Source organism: Hermetia illucens, chromosome 2 (genome assembly GCF_905115235.1).
Source record: "Hermetia illucens chromosome 2, iHerIll2.2.curated.20191125, whole genome shotgun sequence".
Classification (NCBI taxonomy): domain Eukaryota; kingdom Metazoa; phylum Arthropoda; class Insecta; order Diptera; family Stratiomyidae; genus Hermetia; species Hermetia illucens.
In genome coordinates this window covers 94,353,223-94,376,792 of record NC_051850.1, presented here as the reverse complement: position 1 = coordinate 94,376,792, position 23,570 = coordinate 94,353,223, and the positions used below count along the sequence as shown (strand labels likewise).

At 40.2% G+C, this 23,570-nt stretch overlaps 1 protein-coding gene across 3 annotated transcripts in view; it reads right to left on the bottom strand.

The window, feature by feature from the left end:
* Positions 1-23,570, bottom strand: part of LOC119648983 (myocardin-related transcription factor A) — a 274,160-nt gene that overhangs the window by 10,105 nt on the left and 240,485 nt on the right. For all 3 annotated transcript variants that reach the window (XM_038050904.1, XM_038050903.1, XM_038050905.1), the window contains one exon: positions 2,369-2,434. In XM_038050904.1, the coding sequence (XP_037906832.1) occupies positions 2,369-2,434 (66 nt within the window). The remainder of the gene's footprint in view (positions 1-2,368; positions 2,435-23,570) is intronic.

The following is a 23,570-nucleotide window of genomic DNA, read 5'->3' as shown; positions in this document are numbered from 1 at the left end:
ACGTGGTCGCTGGACATCTTTCTTTCTATAGGTCCTGGTCTGCTATCCCTTGACTAATTCATTGTTCTTTCTAGCTTTTGTAAATTGTACAATCTTACAAAGATTTCTAATCTGGAAACCACTAAGTTTTCATTTCGAAGGACTTTAATTTCAATATGCGTGTTCATGTATTTATAGAATAACAATTCAAAATCAGCTTTGATTGCGTTAAATAAGTGGGTTCTTTACTGGGCATGAACTCAAATTTGCAAGATCCGTTCGAATACGAGTCTTTAGATTCTTGATTCGTAGGTAAGTATTTGGTACTATAAATTATACGCACCCGTAATATAAGCCAATCACAAAGAACCTACTGCTTCGCCTGAAGCATATGCCCTCAAAGAGCCACACCAATTCTCATGGTACCAGATAACTTTCGATAATACTGACAACAGGCATTTTAGATAGATAGTCCCTCACAAGTGGGCCTTTTCAAGCACGTGGGTGGCATTTCTCAACGGATTAGCTGAAATCAACTGAGGCGCAGAGAGTGACTAAGGTCCTGGGAGTTTAACATGAGTACCTACGATGCAGGCATAATCCCGCGGTCCTCTTCGGACGCGGATTGATTTGGTGACAACAACTTGCTTATGCTGACTGCATACTCAGCATTCATACCAGTGGATGCGGGGATTTTGATACATACAAGGTGTACATTGCCCGAGCCGTAAAACGCAACTCCACGCATTTGGTCACAAGGAGCTCTGCCCGCGATGTGAGCGCAACCCCAACCGCCATGAAACTGCCACAAGGGGCTAACTGTAAATAACCGGGCCGAAAGCACATTCTCCAGGGACATAGACTCTCGGAGAGCCATCTTGATTCGCATGGTACCAAATATCCTCTATTTAGGCTTCTCGGCAAGAGGCTCATCAGATGAGTCCTTCACCTTCTGCGAGTACACGCGGAGGGTACTCCCTAACGGCTTGATTGATGTAACTAAGTACTATAAACTATGCGAGCACTACACAACTACTAAATTGACAACGTTAAAGTTGAAGCGAAAAATACATTTTTGCTACTACAAATGCTGGTCTCTGTTCACCACAGGAATTAGATCTGATTAAATTATTCCTCGAACTGACATGAAAGTTTGACCTCAACTGACATTGAATTTTGTTGTTGGAACTGGTTTACATATTTGACACTAACTGTGCAGAGAGAAAGCCGGACCAACTACCGAATCCTCAATTCAACGATAAAAAGGCACATTGTTAAAATTAAACCCCAACTACGAAGCACTCAATGAGATAAAAACAAAATGAAGGAAAGCTGTTGATGAAAAATACAATTAACGCTGATTATTAGATCTGCTACCATCCAAAAAAAACAAATTAGATGTTAAAAAAGGCCTGAGTTCAAAGAATTCCAATCTAAAAAAGGTATCTTCGTTTAGCCAAAACTTCGTAAACCTTGCGCGTTTCCAGGCCAGCCAGATTTACAAGCATTTTCTATGTAGTCTATGCCTACGACTATGTTGTGGGTAATCTCACAGTGCGAAGTTAGATAGAAGCGAAGAATAAAACTTATTTCATTAATAATTAATTTAAATTCGAAACTTTTCTTTGAACACAATGTTTTTTTCAAATCCCAAAGTTTCCTCCCATGTAAACTGAACGAAAACTTCTCTATTTGTTTTTTTACCAATTTTTTAATTACATAGGGGAACAAGGCAGCATCTGAAAAGTCCTAACCTTAATCACAGCTTTAGTTACTACAATCAACTGCTAATCTAATAAATAATGAAAGAACCCAGAAACACACGGGTTTTGTAGAAGAAACTCAAATTTAAGTTTCGCTAGCCACAAGACCCGAAGGACAAGCAGGCTAGCAAAAAAGGTAAAAATTTCCAAGGAAACCATTCACTACTCAAGCTTTGGGATTTATTTCCTTTAATTCCTTTTGCCTTACATACATATATTTTAGTTGGCTTAGTCCCAGAACTGATACTCCTCCAACTCCTTCAACGACGGTTTAAACCTAAAGCTGAGGGAAAAAATCAAGAAATGCACTTAAAAACTTTTCCAGCATAACGAAAAAGGAATTGCAGAGGAGCACAACGGTATTTTAGTTGAAAAGAAGACAAGCATGATACAAGAGCCCCATAACGAAGTGGAAAGAGAACAGATAAGCGAGGTAAATAGATCTGTTGAGTACACAATAACTTGCACACAACTATCTTTCAGGAAATCTTGAGAGTCAGGCACACTATTATCTTGCACCCGCCAACAGAATCTACTTGGTGCGCTCAGTGAGGCTTTGGGATAAAAAAGGAGCAAAAGGAGTAGAACGAACTGAAAAAAGCTGGAAATGGATGGAGGATACTTACGTGGAATAATTCCTTGTTCTACAAGTTGTGTTATGGGCCGTCTCACCATCAATTTCACTTTCAGCGCTAAAACGAGAAGAAAATGTAATTATTTTATGTTATCTCGTAACGAATATAATGCAAAAGGGAATAAATTTAATAATTTATGAAAGAAAATATTTTAATTTTGTTAGGAATGTCAGGGCTAATCTCCTCATCAGACTGGACAAGGTATTCTATTTAATCAAATCGGATGAGCTTCAACAGTAGTAACGGTGAACACGATGATTCTTATCAAATAATAATTCAACCTTGATAGTAGTTGAACCCCGATTTCAAAATTGAGGACGTTTTCATTTATTATGTATTGGGCTGCCCATAATGATAGCATTCACCTTTTGATAAAATTATATTTTGGAAAATCAGTAATTGACGTCGAACAAATAAATAATAACAAAAACATAAGTTGATTTTGGGCTGTATGGTATAGCCAAAGACAAGCATCAATCTATTTGAAACGGGTGTAATTCAAAATGAGCATGAAATGAGAAAACTCAACCGCGAAGAGTTGATTTCATTATAGCAGAACAACATATTATAGTAAACACGTGGCAGTGCTATAATTTATTAGACTCGAATTCGCAAAATACAACTCGAGCTTAAGAAATTATCTCAGCAGTGAAAGCTTTCATAAAATATCGAATTCCAATTGAAGAAATAAGCAAAAAAATATGTTGATAATAATCGTCTCATACAATAATGCAATTCAGATAAAGCAGATCACCAACCCCGGGTAACATCTATGAAAGTAAAACTGCGCTGGAAAACCTCAAATTTAGCACAACAGCCCCTGTCGATGCTGTTAGAGTTTTTCTCAAAATATGAGGTAAGGCCATCTCATGAGTACAACGCTAAACGCCGGAATCTGCCAAATTGCAGTTTTGAGAAAACACGAGTTCAAAGTTCTAGAGATCTGTGAAAAATGCAGCATTTGGCAGAATTGACGATTTATATATCTAAACAGCAGGTAAAATAGATTATGTACAATACATACGGTGTTTAATGGGATTGATAACGGTGATTTGTTATCGATTTGTTAATGCTGCAAATATGAAAGTCACAAAAATGCAGTTTCACGGTTTTATCGCTACCTCAACACAGTAAAATAATTAAAAAGCAAGAACATATACATAATATTCTGACATGGAATAGAATAAAGTAAAATTTATTTTTCTTGAATAGTAGGATTTTCTCACACCAATGGTTGGAGCTGTATGGTTTACCGTTGTTACTATTTAGGTTACCTGTTAGCAACGCATTTAACAGCCCAGACTTAGCAATAGGTGCAACCAGAGGCAGCTTTAAATGGAAGAACCAAACCAACCACAAAAACCAATGTCGGATAATAAAAAACACAGAAAACTGGCTATTCAAAAACTATAACAAAGCTTAAAGCGCAAAGGAGCAGTAAACTACCACCCTGGAAAATCATTAAGGAACCATGATTCATAGCAATATGCACTGCTGACATTTGAAGTGGGATTCCACTTGGTAGCCCTACAGAAGTTGAAGAGGGAATACTTCGTGACTAAATCCATATTTATTATTAAGAACCGACTCAGGGTGCTGGCATCCTACTTATAACTTACGATAACTTTTACATCGGTGGATAATAATTGAAGAACCGTTGAAACGAAAAGGACCTATACAATGTCTTAACTGTCAAGCGTTTGGACATTCAAAGTAAAACACCTGGGTAGGTAATTAGGTATCAATAGTCGCTCCGAGGGGCCCAATTACCGTGATGCGCTGGTTTGATGCCACCAACTTTTGGGACCATGACTGCTGCAGTAAGAGCAACTGGCAGAGTCCAGCCGTCTCAGACCCTCAGAGCCAGCTCGTAGCATTCAACAACAAAAGCACCCTACAGCTAATACCTGACCTTATCGACTTTGGTATAAGGACGAATGTATCCGTACTTTAAGCTCCAATCATTCGTCGGTTCTCATAAAAGTCTCCAGCTGACGATATCAGGGAATATTCTCTTCTGTCCTTGAAACCAAACCTTGAATTCGAACTAGGCTAAACATTTCCTCACCGAAATGTTAGCATCAATTGCCCTACATGCCACACCGAAGTTTCGATGTCTAGCGCCAGGTCCTCCAAACCGTTCAAAATAATCAGCCAGCTTATAAGACAAACAAGTCGGAATACCGGAAGCTCGCGCTTCGGGTATAAAGGTTTTGTGTTCATCTTATCTAAGAAATTTCAACGCACATTTTGTCTATCCGTATATAGCTACAAACCCAACATATTCTTTCATATTTTTCCAAACTACGAGACATACGTACATATTACAGCCATAGATATTACGCTCACCCTAAACAAACAAACTGCCTATTTCCGAATACCGTACACATATATGCACGTATATAAATTGATCGTACCCATATTTCCGATTTACTTCTTATATCTATCTGAATAGGCACTACCCACAAAGTTCATTAGCACGCATATACTATATACTTACATACACAATTGATATTCATATACAAATGACTAAAAAACTAAAACAAAATAATTCTTTGGGACCCCATTCATAAGAACTCATTTGGTTGTGGTATTGACGAATTGATATGTGATGATGACGTCATGCAATCATGCATGAAGAGTGCACGAAATTCACAAAAAAATGGTAAAGTTTTACCCCCTATAACTTTGTCAATAATAGTTCGATTTTCTTCAAACTTGAGTAGCTTGTGCGTTATGCTCTTCATTATACGCATGCCAAATTTTGTACTTCTGGGATGAACATAAGGGAGGTTGCCGGGTAAATTTCTAAAATGTGGAAACATACTATTATTAACTTTATTTGTGCAGATATCGGAATCGGATATATTTTGAGGCCTAGATTTCGTAGTGTGTGATCTGTGATTTTTTTCAGATTTTTCGGTTGGATAGGTTCTGAGAACGAGACCTGTTACACTTTTTGGGGGTCATATTTTGAGTCCTCACTCCCCTATGTTTCACCCAATATCAAATATGGAACCAATTTCGAAAAGTACTAATTGACACCTTTCATTTGATATCCCACATAGCAACATTCTATGAAAAAAAAATTTGCACCCTCCATTCACATCTATGGGGAGCCCCCCTTAAACGTAACACAAGATGGCGCCACTTATTGTATGTAAAGGGAACACTAGATTACATACTCTCACCAATTTTTGTGACAATCGGTGTAGCCATTTCCGAATAAATCGGGTGTGACAGACAGACAGACAGACAAACAGACAGACTTACAGACAGACACCGTCTCGATTCTAATAAGGTTTTGTTTCACACAAAACTTTAAAAAGAGATGACTGAAGGAGAATAACAAGCGTTTAGATCGTCACATTCGAAAAAGCCTGGCAGCAACTAGAAGCATTGAAAAAGGTGAAACATAAAGATCTAATGCCGGTTTTAAACACTTGTCATTTGTCACAAACTCCAAGACTCCACCAATCTTTGGCACGATTTTGGGGACCAAACATAGAAATCCACACGTTTGCAAGCGCGCTAGTGCAGCAGCCAAGCAAATTCCCCTTGATTTATGCGTAAAAAAACGACAATCAAACGGATCAGCTTGCAAATCTACACAAACCAAACCTAACACTCTATCAACACGTTTGAATTTGCGACGGCTTGTTGAGGTTTGTCAAGCGTGTAGATCGGGTACTAAATCCCCTATATAAACGCGACAGGCAGATAGATTGACTATAATAATATTTCGTTTTGCAAAAAATGACTCTGCTTGTATTTGCTTAGACCAGAACCAAACGGATTCGTTCGTTGTAATTTGTAACTCTTTTACTTTGAACGGTGCTATGGTCGAGTCGATTGCAGTCTCTCAGACCCCTTATCTGAGGTTCAAGTCCCCTTTGATCATGGAAGTTTGTGTTCGTCTTATCGCTTATCCTTGGAATCTGTGACACTGTGACTGTGGATGCCCCAGGAATAAATTGAAGACAAAAGTTATCTTTACGTTTTAATAAGAGGGTCTGAAATTCCATACATACAGTTGGAGGAATTCTACTGCAGTGACCTTGCGAATCGCATCTCTGTGAAATTTCACCAATTATCCGCTCAAGCATATATTTTAAATTTTAAATATTTTATTCCTGTTAAAACCGAATACAAAATCCTCTTAATACCAGGTGGGAACGAAAATGATCCCACACAATGGAATTGTCCAAGTAAACTTACAGAACGGGGCTTTTGAACATTTGTAACGGTATGTGACAACTGTTGGAACGATCCTGTTAAGTCCACTAAATGGTCTGAATAGTGATTCGACGAGTCGAGTCGAAAGTCGCACAAAGTAGCTGAAGGGGCAAAACACAAGCAGAAAGGCTTTGGCCAGTATTTTACGGGATATAGATTAAATTGCTTTTATAAATTACCTTCAAAAAGTTTCAGGACAATATTGCATTACATTGTTGGGGCGACGGAATCATGAGTTTAAAAGAAAAACTATTGCGAATGAAGTGTAGTACATCTGAAAGAGCAATGACTAAATTGAAAAGTACGCACATTTTTCCCAACAACCAACTTCGCAGACATGGCATTTTTATTCACGAACTTGAAGATGTGGCTGCAGAGTAGGAGATTTTACTGGAACGAAGAGGTCAAATAAATAAGTTGGAATACCAGAAGTTGGTTCTTCGGGTAAAAAGGTTTTGTGTTAATCTTGCATAACTTTCTATGCACATTTTTCCGTTCGTAAATGGATAAAAACCCGAAAAAATCCTTCAAATATACGCACATATTACAAACGTAGATATTATGCTCACCATAAACAAATAAGCACTGCCTATTACCGGATAATATACTTACACATGCACGTAAATTGATCGTACACATATTTCCGATTTCGTGCACAAAAGTACATATACAGTACGTATATTACCCGGAAGCTTCATTAGCATATACATACATATAAATACATACATACGACCCCCTATTCATATGAGTTCACCATGCCGTGGTATTGACGAATTGACATGTAATGATAACATCATACATGTTTTAGAATGTACGAAGTTCACATAAAAACAAGTTTCATTTTCTATAACTTTGTTAATAATAGTTGGATTTCCTTCAAATTTCCCATTTGCCTGATGTTATCCCTTATACTTTTGCTTCTAGCAAGAACTTAAGAGGGTTTCCGACTAAATTTCTAAAATATACTAACTTACTTTCGTATGTTGTTTTTTGGCTTAAAAACCAGGAGCTGGACAATTCAGGTATGGAAAGTTTTGTGTATTTCTTTCATAAAAACATTTGAGTGGACATTTGCCCCTTTAGTACCGTATTCATCATCATCATTAACCGCGCAACAACCGGTATCCGGTCCAGGCCTGCCTTAATAAGGAACTCCAGATATCCCGGTTTCAAGCCGAGGTCCACCAATTCGATATCCCTAAAAGCTATCTGGCGTCCTGACCTACGCCATCGCTCCATCTTAGGCAGGGTCTGTTTCGTCTTCTTTTTCTACCATAGATATTGCCCTTATAGACTTTCCGGGCTGGATCATCCTCATCCATAAGGGTTAAGTGACCCGCCCACCGTAACCTATTGAGCCGGATTTTATACACAACCGGGCGGTCATGGTATGGCTCATAGATTTCGTCGTTATGTAGGCTACGGAATCGTCCATCATCATGTAGGGGGCCAAAAATTCTTCGGAGGATTCTTCTCTCGAACGCGGCCAAGAGCGTACCGTATTGAACGTAATATATGCATATATTATGCGAAAATATCCACTTTCGCATATTATAACTTTGTTAGTAATTGTGCGATTTCCACCAAACTTGGTAGAATCCTGGCCTATATTGACATCATAATGATCATATATTGGCTCCGTTTGTTGTTCGTTAAATAAATAAATGAATAAATATATTATTATATTGTTGCAAAATTTTGCAATAGTTCTAAGATGAGCCTAAGCCCCCTTATAAGTCAATAAAAATTATAGAAATATAAATATATATAATATTATTAACTTTGAAAGATATCGGTCTTTCGGAGCTTAGGTGCCACATAGTGGCAGCCTCTTGATTATTTTCAGATTTTTCGGTTGGGTAGCTTCTGAGAATGGGTCCGTGAAAGAAATGAACACTTTCGACCCCCCGACTCGCCATCTTTCCAACAAATATCAAAACTAAGACCAGCTTCGGAAAGTACTAACCGGGAGCTTCCATTTGGTATCCCATGATGTAATTCACTATATGTGTGAGCGTTCACAGTTCCCACCTTTGCACCAAATTTGGTGAGAAAAACTCGTGTGGCAGACAGACGGACAGAAAACCGATTTTAGTAGGTTCTGTTTTACACAAAACCTTGTTTTGTGAATGCTAGATTTTATTGCTCATATACCGGCATTTCGAGCACCAGTTGTCCTCTTCCCCTTTACTCTTCTCTTTTTTGGGATTTAAAAAACAAACTTTAGTCTTTTTTCCCACTATAATATTAATGAATGGAATGTATCTCGAGGCCACTATGATTTCTTTCAGATTTTTCGGTTAGATAGGTTCTGAAAATCAGATCTGTTACACATTTTGAGGATCATATTTTGAACTCCCACTCCCGTAAGTTTCACCCGTTGGTGAACCCTTTCTTTTAATACCCCGCATGAAAAAAAATTACACCCCGTTGTCGCCCTCTTTAAAATCAATTCAGAGACCATACTTTCTCACCAAATTCCGTGACAATAAGTCCAGCAAACACAAAACAATAAATAAAATCCAAATTTTTTTGCGAAAAAATGGTTTTTGCATTTGGAGTCCGCAGACTTTTCACCTTATTTGAAGTTTCTGAGACGTTTCTTATTTGTATACTCGACAATAGAGAATTGAAAATGATAGAATTGGCCTATGTTGTAGATTTTAGTACCTCACACTACTAAATTTACTATAGCCTGAAGATGGGCAAAGAAGAAGAGATTCATAAAATTGTATTTTTGTAGTTGCCATAAAGCGCTCGTTATTGGTTTATGGTAATTTACTTTAACTTTTTCACAACCCTCCAAAAAGCCTGCACTCCTCCAACACTGTTCAGCGCAATCATTCATTGACGATCTTCGGATAGTGGGTTCCATTGCATGGCATAATCCGCAATCGAGTCGTCACCCTTTCTCAATTTGTAACCTTTCCAATATCACTTCCGCCTTCTGATCAACAAATGTACGAGTATTTGGCCCTAGCACTGACGAAGTTCTTCTTTCAGTAAGGTGTCAGCCCAGAATACCCCGATGAGACAACGCAGGCAAATGGTGGCAAAAGTCTGCAGCTTTAAACTGACATGAATAGGTACTTTTCATGTGCATAAGGTATCAGCACAGAAAGAGCAGAAGCTGGAACAGTTAATGTTGAGATAGATGCATTTTCAACCAAAACAGCGAAAGCGGATCTAGCGCTTTTAATGTGCCGTCCGCAGGAACAGCACTTCCAAGGGATAACGCACAGAGGAAGAGTACGATAATCAACATCCGGTATCCGGTGAAGAAAATAAAGAAATTCAATTAGAGGGGCATTTACATCGCTAAAGAAGTTTTTATTATTGCATTTACTAATACTTCAGGAGCAACTATCGAACTACATCCAATACTTAACTCAGCTGATGTCAGGTAGAAAACTGGTCCGTAAATGAAGATTTCATCATACCAAAGAAACTTACTAGAATTCAATTTACTTGTACCTCATAATCATATGCGATGCGGCGATAGCGAAAATATAGAAGAAATGCATTTACTCGCAAATTGTACTGATGCAAATATCCACTTCAGCCGTCGACTTATTATTCTACTCTTCCGAAGAGGATTTCAGGTCATCCCGTGAAATGCTGCCCATTTGTGCCAGTTAAAGTTACACCAATATCTCTCGGACCTGAGGAATTGATACTACTCCCATAGAACTTCGAACTCCCTCTAAAATCCCTTCACATCGTATATCTCAACGAGCAAATCTATGTATGATTAAGATAGTGCGAACAGCTCTGCCGCACATCGACCCCATAAACTAACTTTAAATTTTAGTGTCCTTTTTTTGGCGTTTTTCTCCGATTATTTCACAAAGTTCGCCGACGACAATTGTTGTTTCCAGCGAAGCTAAACTTTGTTCAGAACGCTCGCCGAAAATTGTCCTAAATGTGCAACACTCCAACAACGCTAACAGCGACACTCTCAGTTGCACACAATATACAGATTCACAAAACTCGCTCTCTGGATTAAGCACTATGAAATTTATAAAATCAAATCCACTCATTGGAAACGACGTTTTCGGAACCGTCATTTGATGTTCAATGTTATGACAGGGAAAGAGGATTTTACCATTAGGATCTGAAATGACACTTGCTACATATCATTTAGAAGTCAAATTAGTAACATTCAATTTTTGGAATCAAATGGTTTGCTGGCAAGAAAACCACATTTATAACTGGGTAAAATCTCTATCCACAGCCAATTCTGGGCGCCAAGCTTTTACGCAAATCCCTTGAATACTGAATTATGTTGTTGGAAATATAAATATAATAAAGTGAATGGGAGCAGATTGAATGCCATTTTAACGGAGGAATGTTTGCAATTTATACTCGAAGCAGTCCCTGATGGCGAGGATATTAACATGAAATTTTCCTTCGATTTTTCATATGAAATTTGCTGATTTTGATTCACCAAACACATATGATTACTTAAATGGATTATGAATCTATAGTTGAGTGTAAGCATTCGAATTTTCATAAACCTAAATAGGAAAATCAGGCTAAATGGCATCCATTGCGCAAAGATAATAAATTTCGGCACCTGGGGAAACTCTGTTCAAAGAGAACGGCAATATTACTTCAATAAAAACATAATCTACTGAAAACCTGCACCAAATATTGTCATTTTTGGTGTTTTGCCGATATAAATGCAAACCAAGAAAAATCTTCGAATAGGAATTATTAATATTTCTTGGCAACTATTAATTTCAATAAATGTACCAACTGCAATAGAACCCAAAGTAAAGCTAAAATAATAATATTATGCAGATTGCGTACTCTGGTTTCCGCTTGGATCTATCTGTTGCCTAGTTTCCCCTCAAAATCACAAACAATCAACATACGGTTCTGATATTTACACCACACAACACCAAACTTGCACAAAACACACAGATTGCAATCAATTACTTTCATCCGAGAAGAGATTGATTGTGATGCGTGCAAAAAATTACACCTGCGAGTGATTTACCGCCAATCAACTGAATAAAAGCCAACGCTTCATCGGAAATTAGAGAGACGCCATTTAATTCATTGAGTAATATTCAACAGGAAGAAGTATCGCACACGACCGACTGTAGTGAGCACCAATTCAATGAGCAATACAGAAAACATTAATTAAATTGTAATTGACCGAAATAAAATATTCAGCATGTCAACAGAACGTAGTTAACAGCATCATCAATTAATTTGTGCGGATTTTCACCGGTGACAAGTCAAAGAAGCAGGTGCCTGCGACCATTGCGGCCGGGGGGAGAGGTGAGGAGAAAGGTGGACGCCCGAGTCTTCCTAACCCTTGTGGTAGTATCCCGCATATCAGGAAATTTCTGGGCGACTCTTATGAGAAAGGCTCAGGAGATATGACTCAGAATTTTAAGTTTGGACATGTGCCGGCAAAAAGGAAAAAGCTGCATATAAATATCGGACATTAATGGAACCATCTTCCGTTCATTGCTCAACCCCATTTCCAATCGCAAACACAGCAAGTAGGGACGGACGCAACAAGTGCGGAGCTTAAAATTCAGATCCCAACGCACATTATGCTTATTATTGCTAAATATATCCCCGGGCTACGCACTAAAACAACATCAAGTCCGAATGCCATTATTAACCCATCCGAACCCCTGACCTCATCTTGTGCACCATAATATTAGGAGTCCTTTGATGAATACTAAATTTTAGAAATCATGAATGGCCGAGGAGTGGGGCCTGGAGGGGGCCTACAGATAAGCTTGTGACAAACTACACAGACAGCCGGTTGGACGGTCGAATGGGCACAACAGTTGAATATACGCCAGTACGGTCGGAATTGAATAATCAATAGAAATTGAAACTTTATGAGAACTGATCTGTACTGACAGTCACGTACAATCAATTCAGAAAGTTTTTAATAATTCATAAGATTCAACTTGATCCACGGATGCTACTTCATTCGTCTCCGCACACCGTGATGTATACATTGGATCGACCGTGGCCGGGCTACCACAGATTGGATATGGAAGAACTCTTCGCATAGCAAATAAATAAAATTTTCATAGCACAAAAAACTGCTAGCTTACTGCCAATATTTCAGGACTTTGACTTCACCAAACGTATTCGAAGCTACACTCACCTTAATTGTGAAGTTTATATTGCAGGATATTTGAACAGGGAGGAAAAATATTTTTATGGGAAGATACTTATGCACAGTACTGGATACTCTCCAAATATTTGAATTCGGTTTTCGGATATGAAATGGTTGATTATATTCATAACGTGGAAGGTTGTATCCGAAAGTTTTTGCTCTGAGTTCGAATCCGAATCGTCGTGGATGTCTGTGTTTGTCTGGCTACTGGGAGCTTATCACTTGCATAGCATTAAATGTGCTGGCAAAGAAACTGAAGCACAGTCTCATCAGATGATAATTTATTGATTAAAGACAAAATTTTCCTAAATTTTATTCAAAAGAAAAGAAAGATGCTTCTTATAAGGTTGGCCATTCGGTCTTGAGGAATATGGTCCCAGTCCTCAGGTCCTGGAGATCTCAGCGATGTTATCGGATGGACTTCTTTAGATGGTCCCAAAGATGCTCCATAGGAGTGAGATCCGGGCTGCGAGCTGGCCACTCTGAAGTGCAGACCACATCAAAGTAGGCCCTGACAACATTGGCGACATATGACCTATGAACTGCGCAAAAAAGATATAGTATACTGTTCAAGCATGTCTCTTATGTACGTTTGCACAACGAGGAATTGCCTCCTGAACACAACATGAAGGTCAGTTTTTGCTTCTATATAAACCATCTCCACACCAGCCCTCCAGCGAACTGTGTAGTATCCACAACGTTGCATTGAGCGTAGCGTTCTCCTCTTCTTCGATACACGCTAGCTGGGCCATCTGACGTATAAAGGACAATTCCCACTGGTCTGAGAAGAAAACAGAGGTACCTTCAGCCTCAGTCTAGGTGAAATGTGCTTGAGCACATCGGAGTTAAACTGCTCTGTGTGCTGTTGTGAGGAATGGACCGTAGCGGGAACATTAGACTGCAAATTGAGTTCAGACAGTCGTCTCAGTATTATATGCGTGTTGACAAAAAAAACCTCGAGCAACACGAAGCCAATAACTCGTCATTACAGATGTCTGAAAGCAGTTCTTTAGAGTTTCCATTGCAATAAATCGATCGTAAGCTTCATTTGTTGCTCTCGGCGACCCAGACTCCGGCTTCCAGGAGTAACTGCCTGCCTCCCTGTACCTCTGGATCAGCCGCCTAACCGTTGTTTATGGTGCCTCGATTTCGGTGACTACTGTAGTATCCAACACAATTTTGGATTGCATAATCTTTCGGAAAATGGAATAAAACAATAAGAGAAGAAAAACAGAAAAAGAAAAAATGTCTACACACACTAGTTAGGTATTGCACAAACAGCGAATATATTTATTTGTAAACTTTGACTTTGATTGTAAACTTTTTTGGACTCGACTTATATCTGTGCGGGTTCTACCCCAAGAATATTTCATTAATTAATATAATTAATATTTTTTTAATGAAATTCAAGAGGCGCCAGTTTTTTTTTAACTCGAGTGCACATATGTCATGCGCTGAGCATTTCGGTTTAAGTTAATTTAGTTTGGATTTTATTTGTGCTTATGTCCCTTTACTATTCTAACCGATATCAATGTAAGTAATCAACGGTCAACAATCGATCACTTCGCACAAATTCAGTTTTACCTTTTGTGCTTTTGATAGAATGTGCTTCGCACCAACGTCATCCAATTCATTAACCTGTAAATCTTCTTAGTGTTGTTGCATATGCCATCGCTCCACAGAACGGAGGATCAACTTCGTCATCCTTGCGTTTAATAAATGCTCCCTGGCAAGTAACCACTCATCTCAAAGACGAATATTCTTTTAGGGTATGATCTACTCTTTCAATTTTAACCAGCCCTTGAAAGCTTTCTTCTCAATATAACCCTTGGAAAAAAAGAAAGGGCATTTATCCGTCCAGGTTGCTCATATCGGCATCTCAAAGTTATCGATTACTGCTCTACCTTTTATATCAACAGGAAATATCTGGAGACACTAAAAAGGTCAATTATGAGCGAAAAACTTAATTTTATTTACTTTTCTTTAATAGATTATGCCGGGTTAGATACACTGATCGGGTATGTTAGATGCGCCACTCTCTGCTGATATCAACCTTGAATAGACCAAAACAGAGCTAAGTGGAAGTAAATCAATTAACAAAAGTTAGCCTGACCGACAATTCATTTTATATTTCAAATGATACTCTGGGAAGATTAAAACCCGCAATAGAATTGATGAGGAAAACGGAAAGTTTTCCAGTTACAACTGGAAAGTATGAGATGATTATTACAACCATTCATACAGGTTGCACTCCCGAATTTATAACCCAATTATGTTTACTCAATGTGAAAACTGACTCCCAACAAAATATTCATAACTTGTTGAAAAAGTTAAATAAAAAAGTAAACTAATTTAACAACACCCAATCTCAAGTTGAGAAGAAGAAGTCACATAGCATCGATATTGCCAATTATCACCGTTGACGGCAACAAATGGGAGAAATCCTTCCAGTACATTTCCCATAAATACCATCGCTAACCACTCTCACAAGCGCCAAAATCGAACAGAAGGTTATAATGGTAATATTGAACACATTGCACATAAATCACCGCAGATGAACAAAGCTAACAAGGAGCGAAAGACGAGGAATTCCATCCGGTGAAATACTCGCCGAAGTGGTGGTTTGTCTTCGCAAACGGAAAAATGAACGGACAAAGGAGAAACTTTTTCCTTTAGCGAGCATTTCAGAAATGTCGATATCTTTTTCACCGTTTCTTTTCATCCCGTCCTAATGGCTCTCATCCCGCTAGGTTCTACCATTCACCTACATGAGGACCTTCCACTCGGAATTGGATTGAAAGAAAACTTTGTCTTGTTATTCAAAGTATGTTCACTTGGTTTTCTAAAGGTTCCTGGCAAAAAAATGGTTTGGTGAGTTTTTCTGTTTGAATAAAGTTTACGCTTCTCTTTGGATTTTCATCTGGTGGAAATGATGCTTGCAGATTTTTTGGATTGAACCATCTGTCCTTGGGCTAGTCTAGTTTATACGTATTACGTTTGACTATTTGTAGCGAGAAAGGAGGTAGATTTCACTTTTTATTTTCGTCCGATGAAAGCGTTGAGAACTCTCAAATTTCAGATGGGTATATTCTGCGTGAATTCCATGGATTTTCTTCTTTTCTATGTACTTTGTATTCAATGGAGAAAGGGAGACATACAAGTCGGAAGTTGATTGACTGACAACCTATCGCAGTTGTAATGTTTGTCACAATATCAGCCGCGAGTTTAAAATTGATGTGCTGAAAGTATCAATGGCAGGGTTGCTTTAGATGGGGACGAGCACATTTTTATAAGAGTACTAAATATTTTATAAAGTACTAGCTGACCCGGCCACGCGTTGCTGTGGCTAAAGTTTTTGTTATATTACATTATAGTAAACAATCTAAGAGGAACAATAAGAGAACATCAGTCACGGAGTCCACTATGCTTTTTCACACAGATGGAATTTGTAAAAAAATATGGTGATCTCCTTATTTGACTTTCTACTACTATAATCCTTTAGTACAATGAAATTATTTACGAACAAAGACGAAAATGTTGATGTTGGTATACAAATTCACTGGATTGAGATTTGAAGGGGAAGTACGTTGAACACAATTAATTACAATGTTCTTACACTTGATATTAAGCAGAAATCAATAGGTACAAAATAAAAATTTATCAGATTTATTATTTCCATTTAATTTTATAACAAATATAAGTATATTACAGTATAATACAGTAAATAACATGTGACGCTTAAACTCATGAATGAGGTAGGCAAGGCAGACAGTCTTAAACTTTTAAACATTAATATCTATTTTTTTGAATTATAAATACTTTCAATTTCAATTTAATTTAACACCAATCGGTGCACAATGTTTTTGGTTAACCTGTCTTTAGCTAACACAAATAGATTCGACGGTTTCCCAACACGTGAACACGCAACATATAGTTGCCCATGAGAAAAACATGGATTTTCCAAATCTAAACCACAAATGGACATTATTTGACCTTGAGATTTATTTATAGACATGGCGAAAGCTAAACGAATTGGAAACTGTAGCCTTTTGAAGGGTATGGTAGAATCTGATGGTATCATCGGAATACGTGGCAGCAGGACCACTTTTCCTTTAAACTTCCCAGCCAAAATGGTTGCTTCAAGAATGTTTCCGGTGATCTTTTTGATGACCAAACGCGTACCGTTACATAATTGAGGTGGATTCAAATTACGGTGGAGAATAATAGGGGAACCAATGTTTAATCGAAGATTATGTGGTGGCATTCCAGGGATATCTAATGAATTTAAAAATTCAATCGGAAAATTTACACTTTCACTTTCATCAACAACAGTATCGATTGATTTAAAAGACATCAGATCACCTGGTAGCAACTGTTGGAAGTTAATTTCGTCAACATCAACGTTTTTGGCTGCCAAAATCGCCCGTTGACTAAGCCATTCATGATTCAAATAATTATTCTGTATATCCGGGAAAATACTCTGAATCAATTCATTTTTATCCTGAACAACAGTGCAAAAATTGTCTGGTAGTTTAATGCATTGCGTATTTGGTTGCAGTTCTATTTTACCGTTCCCAATATCTAGTAGTTGTTCGGTAAATATTTGTGCTGATGGATCATTTTGCAATTGCACTCGCATATTTATGGTCAATCGAAGTGTTTCAACACTTCGCCATAAGAATGATTGTTTCAAACATGCATTAACCTCATCCGCGAAAGTAGAGCGAGGTATAACCGGTAAGGTCTGCCGGAAGTCACCAGACAAAAGTAAGATAGCACCACCGAAAAGTTTATTATTGCTGTTTAAATCTTGCATAGTTCTGTTTAATGCTTCAAGTGAATATTTGTGTGCCATTGTGCACTCATCCCAAATTATTATAGAACTCTTCCGCAACACTGCAGCTATTCCACTATTCTTTTTGATTTTACACATTGCATCTGGTTTATTATGAACGTCCAATGGCAGCTTGAATGTTGAATGTGCTGTTCGCCCACCATCCAGTAAAGTAGCCGCAATGCCTGACGATGCTACTGCTAATGCGATTTTTTGTTGCGACCGTATTTTGGCAAGAATCAACGATATTAAAAATGTCTTACCGGTTCCACCGGGTGCATCCAAGAAAAAAAAACCGCCTTGTTCAGCAGCAACAGCCAGCATAATCCGATCATAAATAATTTTTTGTTCTGCTGTCAGTAATGGTTCACTGTTCATGATAATTGTTGCTAAACTTCCATGGTCATATTGATTTTCTCGTTGTAAATCGGTATTGACTAAGTCGGTGGCTGGACGATTAGGTGATGGCATACCATAATGATTAAGTGGTAAATTTGAAATAAGAACACATAAATCCTCGATCAAGACCAACGCTTCATTGTACACCTCTGGTGTATAATCTATGTTTTGGCATTGATTTGTTTGTCTAATTCGGTGCAAGATGTCTTCTGCCATACAATTTTTATATTTTTCCGGCTATGCTAACACCAAAAATTTAAAAAGTGGAAATAATTGAATTATACGGTATTTCGTTCACTACAAAATAAATTTAATTAATTTTATAGCGTCAACAACACGTGGTAATTATGCTGTTAAAATGTAGCTTATATGACACGTTCGTAGATTTACCATAGCAGCGCCATCTATTGATTACTTACTCAACCCAGTCGAAAGGTATCGACATCTGTTAGAATCATTTGGAGTTAACAGATAATTGTGACTGTCAAATAATAACAGACAAATAATTAGCAATAAATTAAAATTGCGACTATAATTTGAGATTTAAACTATCCTATCTCTCAAGTTGGATCGAACTGCACATGGTGTGCGAATTTTATTATAATCGGTTAAGTGGTTTAGGAGTCCATTGAGGACAAACATTGTGACACGAGATTTATATATATTAAGATTGTTCGGAGTATTTCTCATATTTACTCCTCGGTGGTGTACACGGCATGTGTAGATGCCTCTTTTCCGTATTGTTATTTTTTGAAGGTTTTGTGTAAAACAAAACCTTATTAAACCGATTCGCTGTCTGTCTGTCTGTCTGTCACACGCACTTTTCTCCAAAACGACTAAACCGATCCGAACAAAATTGGATGGATAGATGGGAACTATGAAACCCCACGCACACAGCGAGTGACATAAATTTAGGTGGGATATCCGCATTTCGACTGTGATCAAAACGTGTCACGCCACCAGTTCAACGCATCATCTTCGTCTCCTTTATCGCAAGACCCCGTTCATTGTCTTTAATAGTCGGCCAACACTCGGAAATATAAAGAGCGGCAGACGGACGACATTGCGGTAAATTTTAAATTTAAGATGTTCGCTGATACGCCGATCGCACCAGAACACCAGTTGTGGAATACCACTTCATCCAGGTCGCATAAATGCGTGAAGCAATTTCATTACATTCTGTGCTGAAGCTGATAGAACTGAGCAGTTTAAATACCCCGAGTCAATGCTGTCAGCCAATGGAAAACTGGTTTATGCTCCTCATATAGGGAAACACAAAACCTTTTATACCTGAAGCGTCAAGCTTCTGGTTTCCCGACTTGTTTCCTACTTGCGCTGTTACTTCAGTTCCATTGTCATCACACTTAACGCTGTTTAAGTGATAAACCTACAGTAGCGGCACAGCACAATGATTGCCGAAATGCTAAACGATGACAATTTCAGGGTTTGGGTAAAACGCAACTTTATGACTAGGCCAAGGAAGAAGGATTCGTCGCTTTTTCAATAAGTAGTGGTTAAGGTGCTCATTTGAACAAGAAAATGGCCAGAACACAGCGTGTTGGAGAAAAAAAGAAAGAGTAAAAAGGCTTTCATAAAAGTAAGTCTATATGGTGAAACTGACGCGTTTGCGTTTGGCCTGAAAAAGTCCCATCAGAAAAGCATCAGGTGATTACCTGCGAACGGACAAAATGCGAGGATAGTCCTGGAAAATTTGTATTGTCAAAAGGATAGATTCGTTTTAGCTGTCTTTGCTACGCCAAGGGTTGCCCCCAAAAATGTTATGGAGCAAACTCGCTGGAAAGGAATCAATTAAGACATACTGGATAAAATAAATGATTTTCACGTCATTCGTTATGAAATCGCGGTTCCTCGTTTCCTTCATGCTGAATAATATTTATATGACCATTAAGTAATTAACATTACTTATATTTTTATTAAAATATTTAAGCGAACATTTAATATTAATGGTTTTACATATTATTAGTCCTAATTCTAATCAGCGAACTCAACTCCAATTCTAGTCAGCGAACTCAACTCCAATTCTATTTTTCAAATCAAAAAGACTTCAGTGTTCTTTTTTCAATTCCAAACTTAATATTCAAAATCAGTGACATGTCTCAAAAACATAATTACTGCGATCTTCCACTCCCTTGGCGTGCTACGCAAAGTGGATAGATCCGCGCCATCTATATTGCTCGCACTCGCAACATTCGAAATAAATTTCGAATGCTGCGAATCCTGCCGCGCCACATCACTCCGCCCCCAGATGAAACCTAGGGGTTTCAGCGACTGATCCCCGAACTTCGTTCGCCGTTAATCCGCAAAGCGGACACGACGTTGCTTCGGGGCGCACGCGGGTTTCAGCCTGGACAAAGAGACCGCCTTTTTGTGACCACCGATCTCGAGCTGGAAGAAATGTTCTCCCCGCTCGAGAACGCGGTACGGGCCCTCATATGGAGGCTGCAGCGGCTTCCGGACGGCATCCGTTCTGATCAGCACATGCGTGCATGTGTCCAGTTCCTTGGGCGAACAAGCAGGTATGGACGAGTGTCGAGTGGGTGGTGGCGCCTTGATGCACCGGAGATTGTCCCTCAGCAGACGCACCAACCCCGACTCCGTGAGACCCGATCTCTTGTCGAAGACCGGATCGCTTGGGAGTCTTGGGTTCTCCCCGTAAACCAGCTCCGCGGGGCTGGCAGCAAATTCCTCTCGGCGGGTTGTACGAAGGCCGAGTAGGACGAGAGGCAAGACTTGCGTCCAGGACGGGTCGTCGCGTGCCATAATAGCGGCTTTCAGCGTCCGGTGCCAACGTTCCAACATCCCATTGGATTGTGGGTGGTATGCCGTAGTCCGCTGGCGTTTAAAACCAAGGAGTTTGCCTAACTCGGAGAAAAGGGTGGACTCAAATTGCATTCCCTGGTCAGTGATGACCACTGCAGGGACGCCAAAGCGAGGTATCCACTCTCGACAGAGGGCTTCAGCACATGATTGCGCCGTAATGTCTTTCAGAGGTATTGCCTCAGGCCACCGCGTGAACCTGTCGATGATTGTGAGGCAATACTTATAACTGTGCGAGTCTCGCAAAGGCCCTATTATGTCGAGGTGTATGGTGTGGAAACGCTTGGTAGTGCGGGGGAATGAGCCCACTTCTTTCCTAACATGCCTGGAGACTTTACACTTTTGGCATGCGATGCACTCTCTGGCCCAGGAATTAATATCCTTGTTCATGGAGGGCCAGAAGTATTTTCCGGTGACTAACCGGTTTGTTGTCCTGATGCCGGGGTGCGCCAAGTCGTGAACTGCGTGGAACACTTCCTTGCGAAATGTGGCCGGAATGTATGGCCGAGGTCCCTTTTCCGAGTCTTCGCAGCAGAGCGAGAGGTTTGAGCCGAAGATGGGCAACTCCCGAAATTTGTATTTGGGGTTGGACCTGAGGCTCTGAAGTGCTGCGTCATCCACTTGCGCCTTGGCAATAGCCGAGAAATCGAGTGAGGCGGGGATGTTAACTTCGGAGACACGAGACAAAGCGTCAGCAACAATGTTGTCCTTCCCGGACACGTGCTGGATGTCCGACGTAAACTGGCTTATGAAGCTCAGGTGTCGAAGCTGACGAGGGGACGCTTTGTCGGGCTTCTGTTTCAAAGCGAACGTGAGAGGCTTATGGTCCGTGAACACTGTGAACGGCCGGCCCTCTAGGGAGAAACGGAAGTATTTGATGGACAGGTATGCGGCGAGCAGTTCGCGATCGTAGGTGCTGTAGTTCCGTTGAGCGGGATTCAACTGCTTCGAGAAGAAGCTCAACGGCTGCCAAACTTGGTCCACCTTTTGGTGAAGGGCAGCACCTACTGCGATGTCAGAGGCATCAACAAAAACGGCTAGGGGTGCATCTTGCAGAGGGAATACCAAGAGCGTAGCGTCAGCCAGTTGTTGACGAGATTTGTCAAACGCGCAGATAGCCTCTTCAGACCACACGATCTCTCGTGTGTCCTTAGTTTTGGGGCCAGACAAGTACGCGTTCAAAATGGACTGGAGATGGGCGGCCTTGGGCAGGAAACGACGGTAGAAGTTTAGCATGCCCAAGAACCTCCTCAACTCCCTCACTGTCTTTGGACGCGGGAAGCTTGTTATCGCTTGCACCTTGTCTGGGTCGGGCTGTATTCCTTCAGGGGAAATGAAATGGCCGAGGAATCTCACCTGTTGTTGAAGGAATTTGCATTTCTCAACGTTTAGGACTAAACCGGCCTCAAGGAGACGTTGAAAAATGCACTCGAGATGGGCTAAGTGCTCAGACTCAGTGGAAGAAGCGACCAAAACATCATCCAAATATACGAAACAGAATTCGAGGTTTCGCAGGACTGAGTGAATGAACCTTTGAAAGGTTTGCGCCGCATTGCACAATCCGAAAGTCATTCGGGTGAACTCGAAGAGTCCAAAGGGTGTGCATATTGCCGTCTTTGGAATGTCTTCAGGAGCTACTGGAATTCGGTGATAAGCCTTGGTTAAGTCCAAGGTCGAAAAGATGCGGCAATTTGCGAGGTGATGCGCAAAGTCGTGGATGAGTGGAATTGGATATCGGTCAGGAACAGTCTGTGCATTTAGCCTTCTGTAATCCCCACATGGGCGCCATTCGCCGTTTGGCTTAGGGACCATATGCAGTGGGGAAGACCAACAGCTGTTTGAGGGCCTACAGATACCCTGTTGAACGAGTTGTTCAAACTCTTTCCGTGCAATTGCCAGTTTCTGAGATGGTAGAGGACGCACCTTCGAGAAGATCGGGGAACCAGTAGTGATAATGTGGTGCTGCACATTGTGCTTCACTGGTTTGGAGAGACTACAGTTGGTAGTAATCTGGCTGAACTTTTGGAGAAGTGCCCGAACACGAGAGTCGGTAATGTCTTCTAAAAGAACGGAAAGATTATTGCCTGGGTGAGATACCATATGTCCCGACGAATTAAGGTTGGTCGTGGAATCTATAAGAGACTTGTTTTGCAAGTCCACCAGCAATCCATAGTGACACAGGAAGTCTGCGCCTAGTATGGGGAAGCTGACATCCGCCAGGATGAAACGCCACGAAAACGTCCTACGCAAGCCAAGACTCACGTCCACTTGCCTATACCCGTACGTGTTTATGCGGGAGGAATTTGCTGCCGCAAGTTTGAGCGGTTGAGGGAAAAGTTGATGATGCTGGGGTACGGGAAGGACCGAAACCTCCGCACCCGTGTCGACGAGGTAGTTGCGCCTGCTGAGAGGGTCGAAAATAGTTAGGCGACGTGGCGCTGCGTTCTGGGTGGCCGCCGCCAAGACCCCCCGCGGACCTAGTTTTTTGCGGTAGGAGAGAATCTACACGGTAGCGTACATCTTGTCGCTTTATCCCCGAATCTGCGGTGGTACCAGCAAATCCCTGGGTCCGTGGACTGTCTTGACGACCTGCTACCTGATCGCCCTTTTCGGATGGCAGACCGCGAGCGTGCTCGCGATCTGGCGCCCGAACGCTGAGCGTCCAACGTCGCCCGCATCTCGGCCATACTAGCTGTTAAAGCAGCAATCTCGCGCCTCAATTCACCCACCTC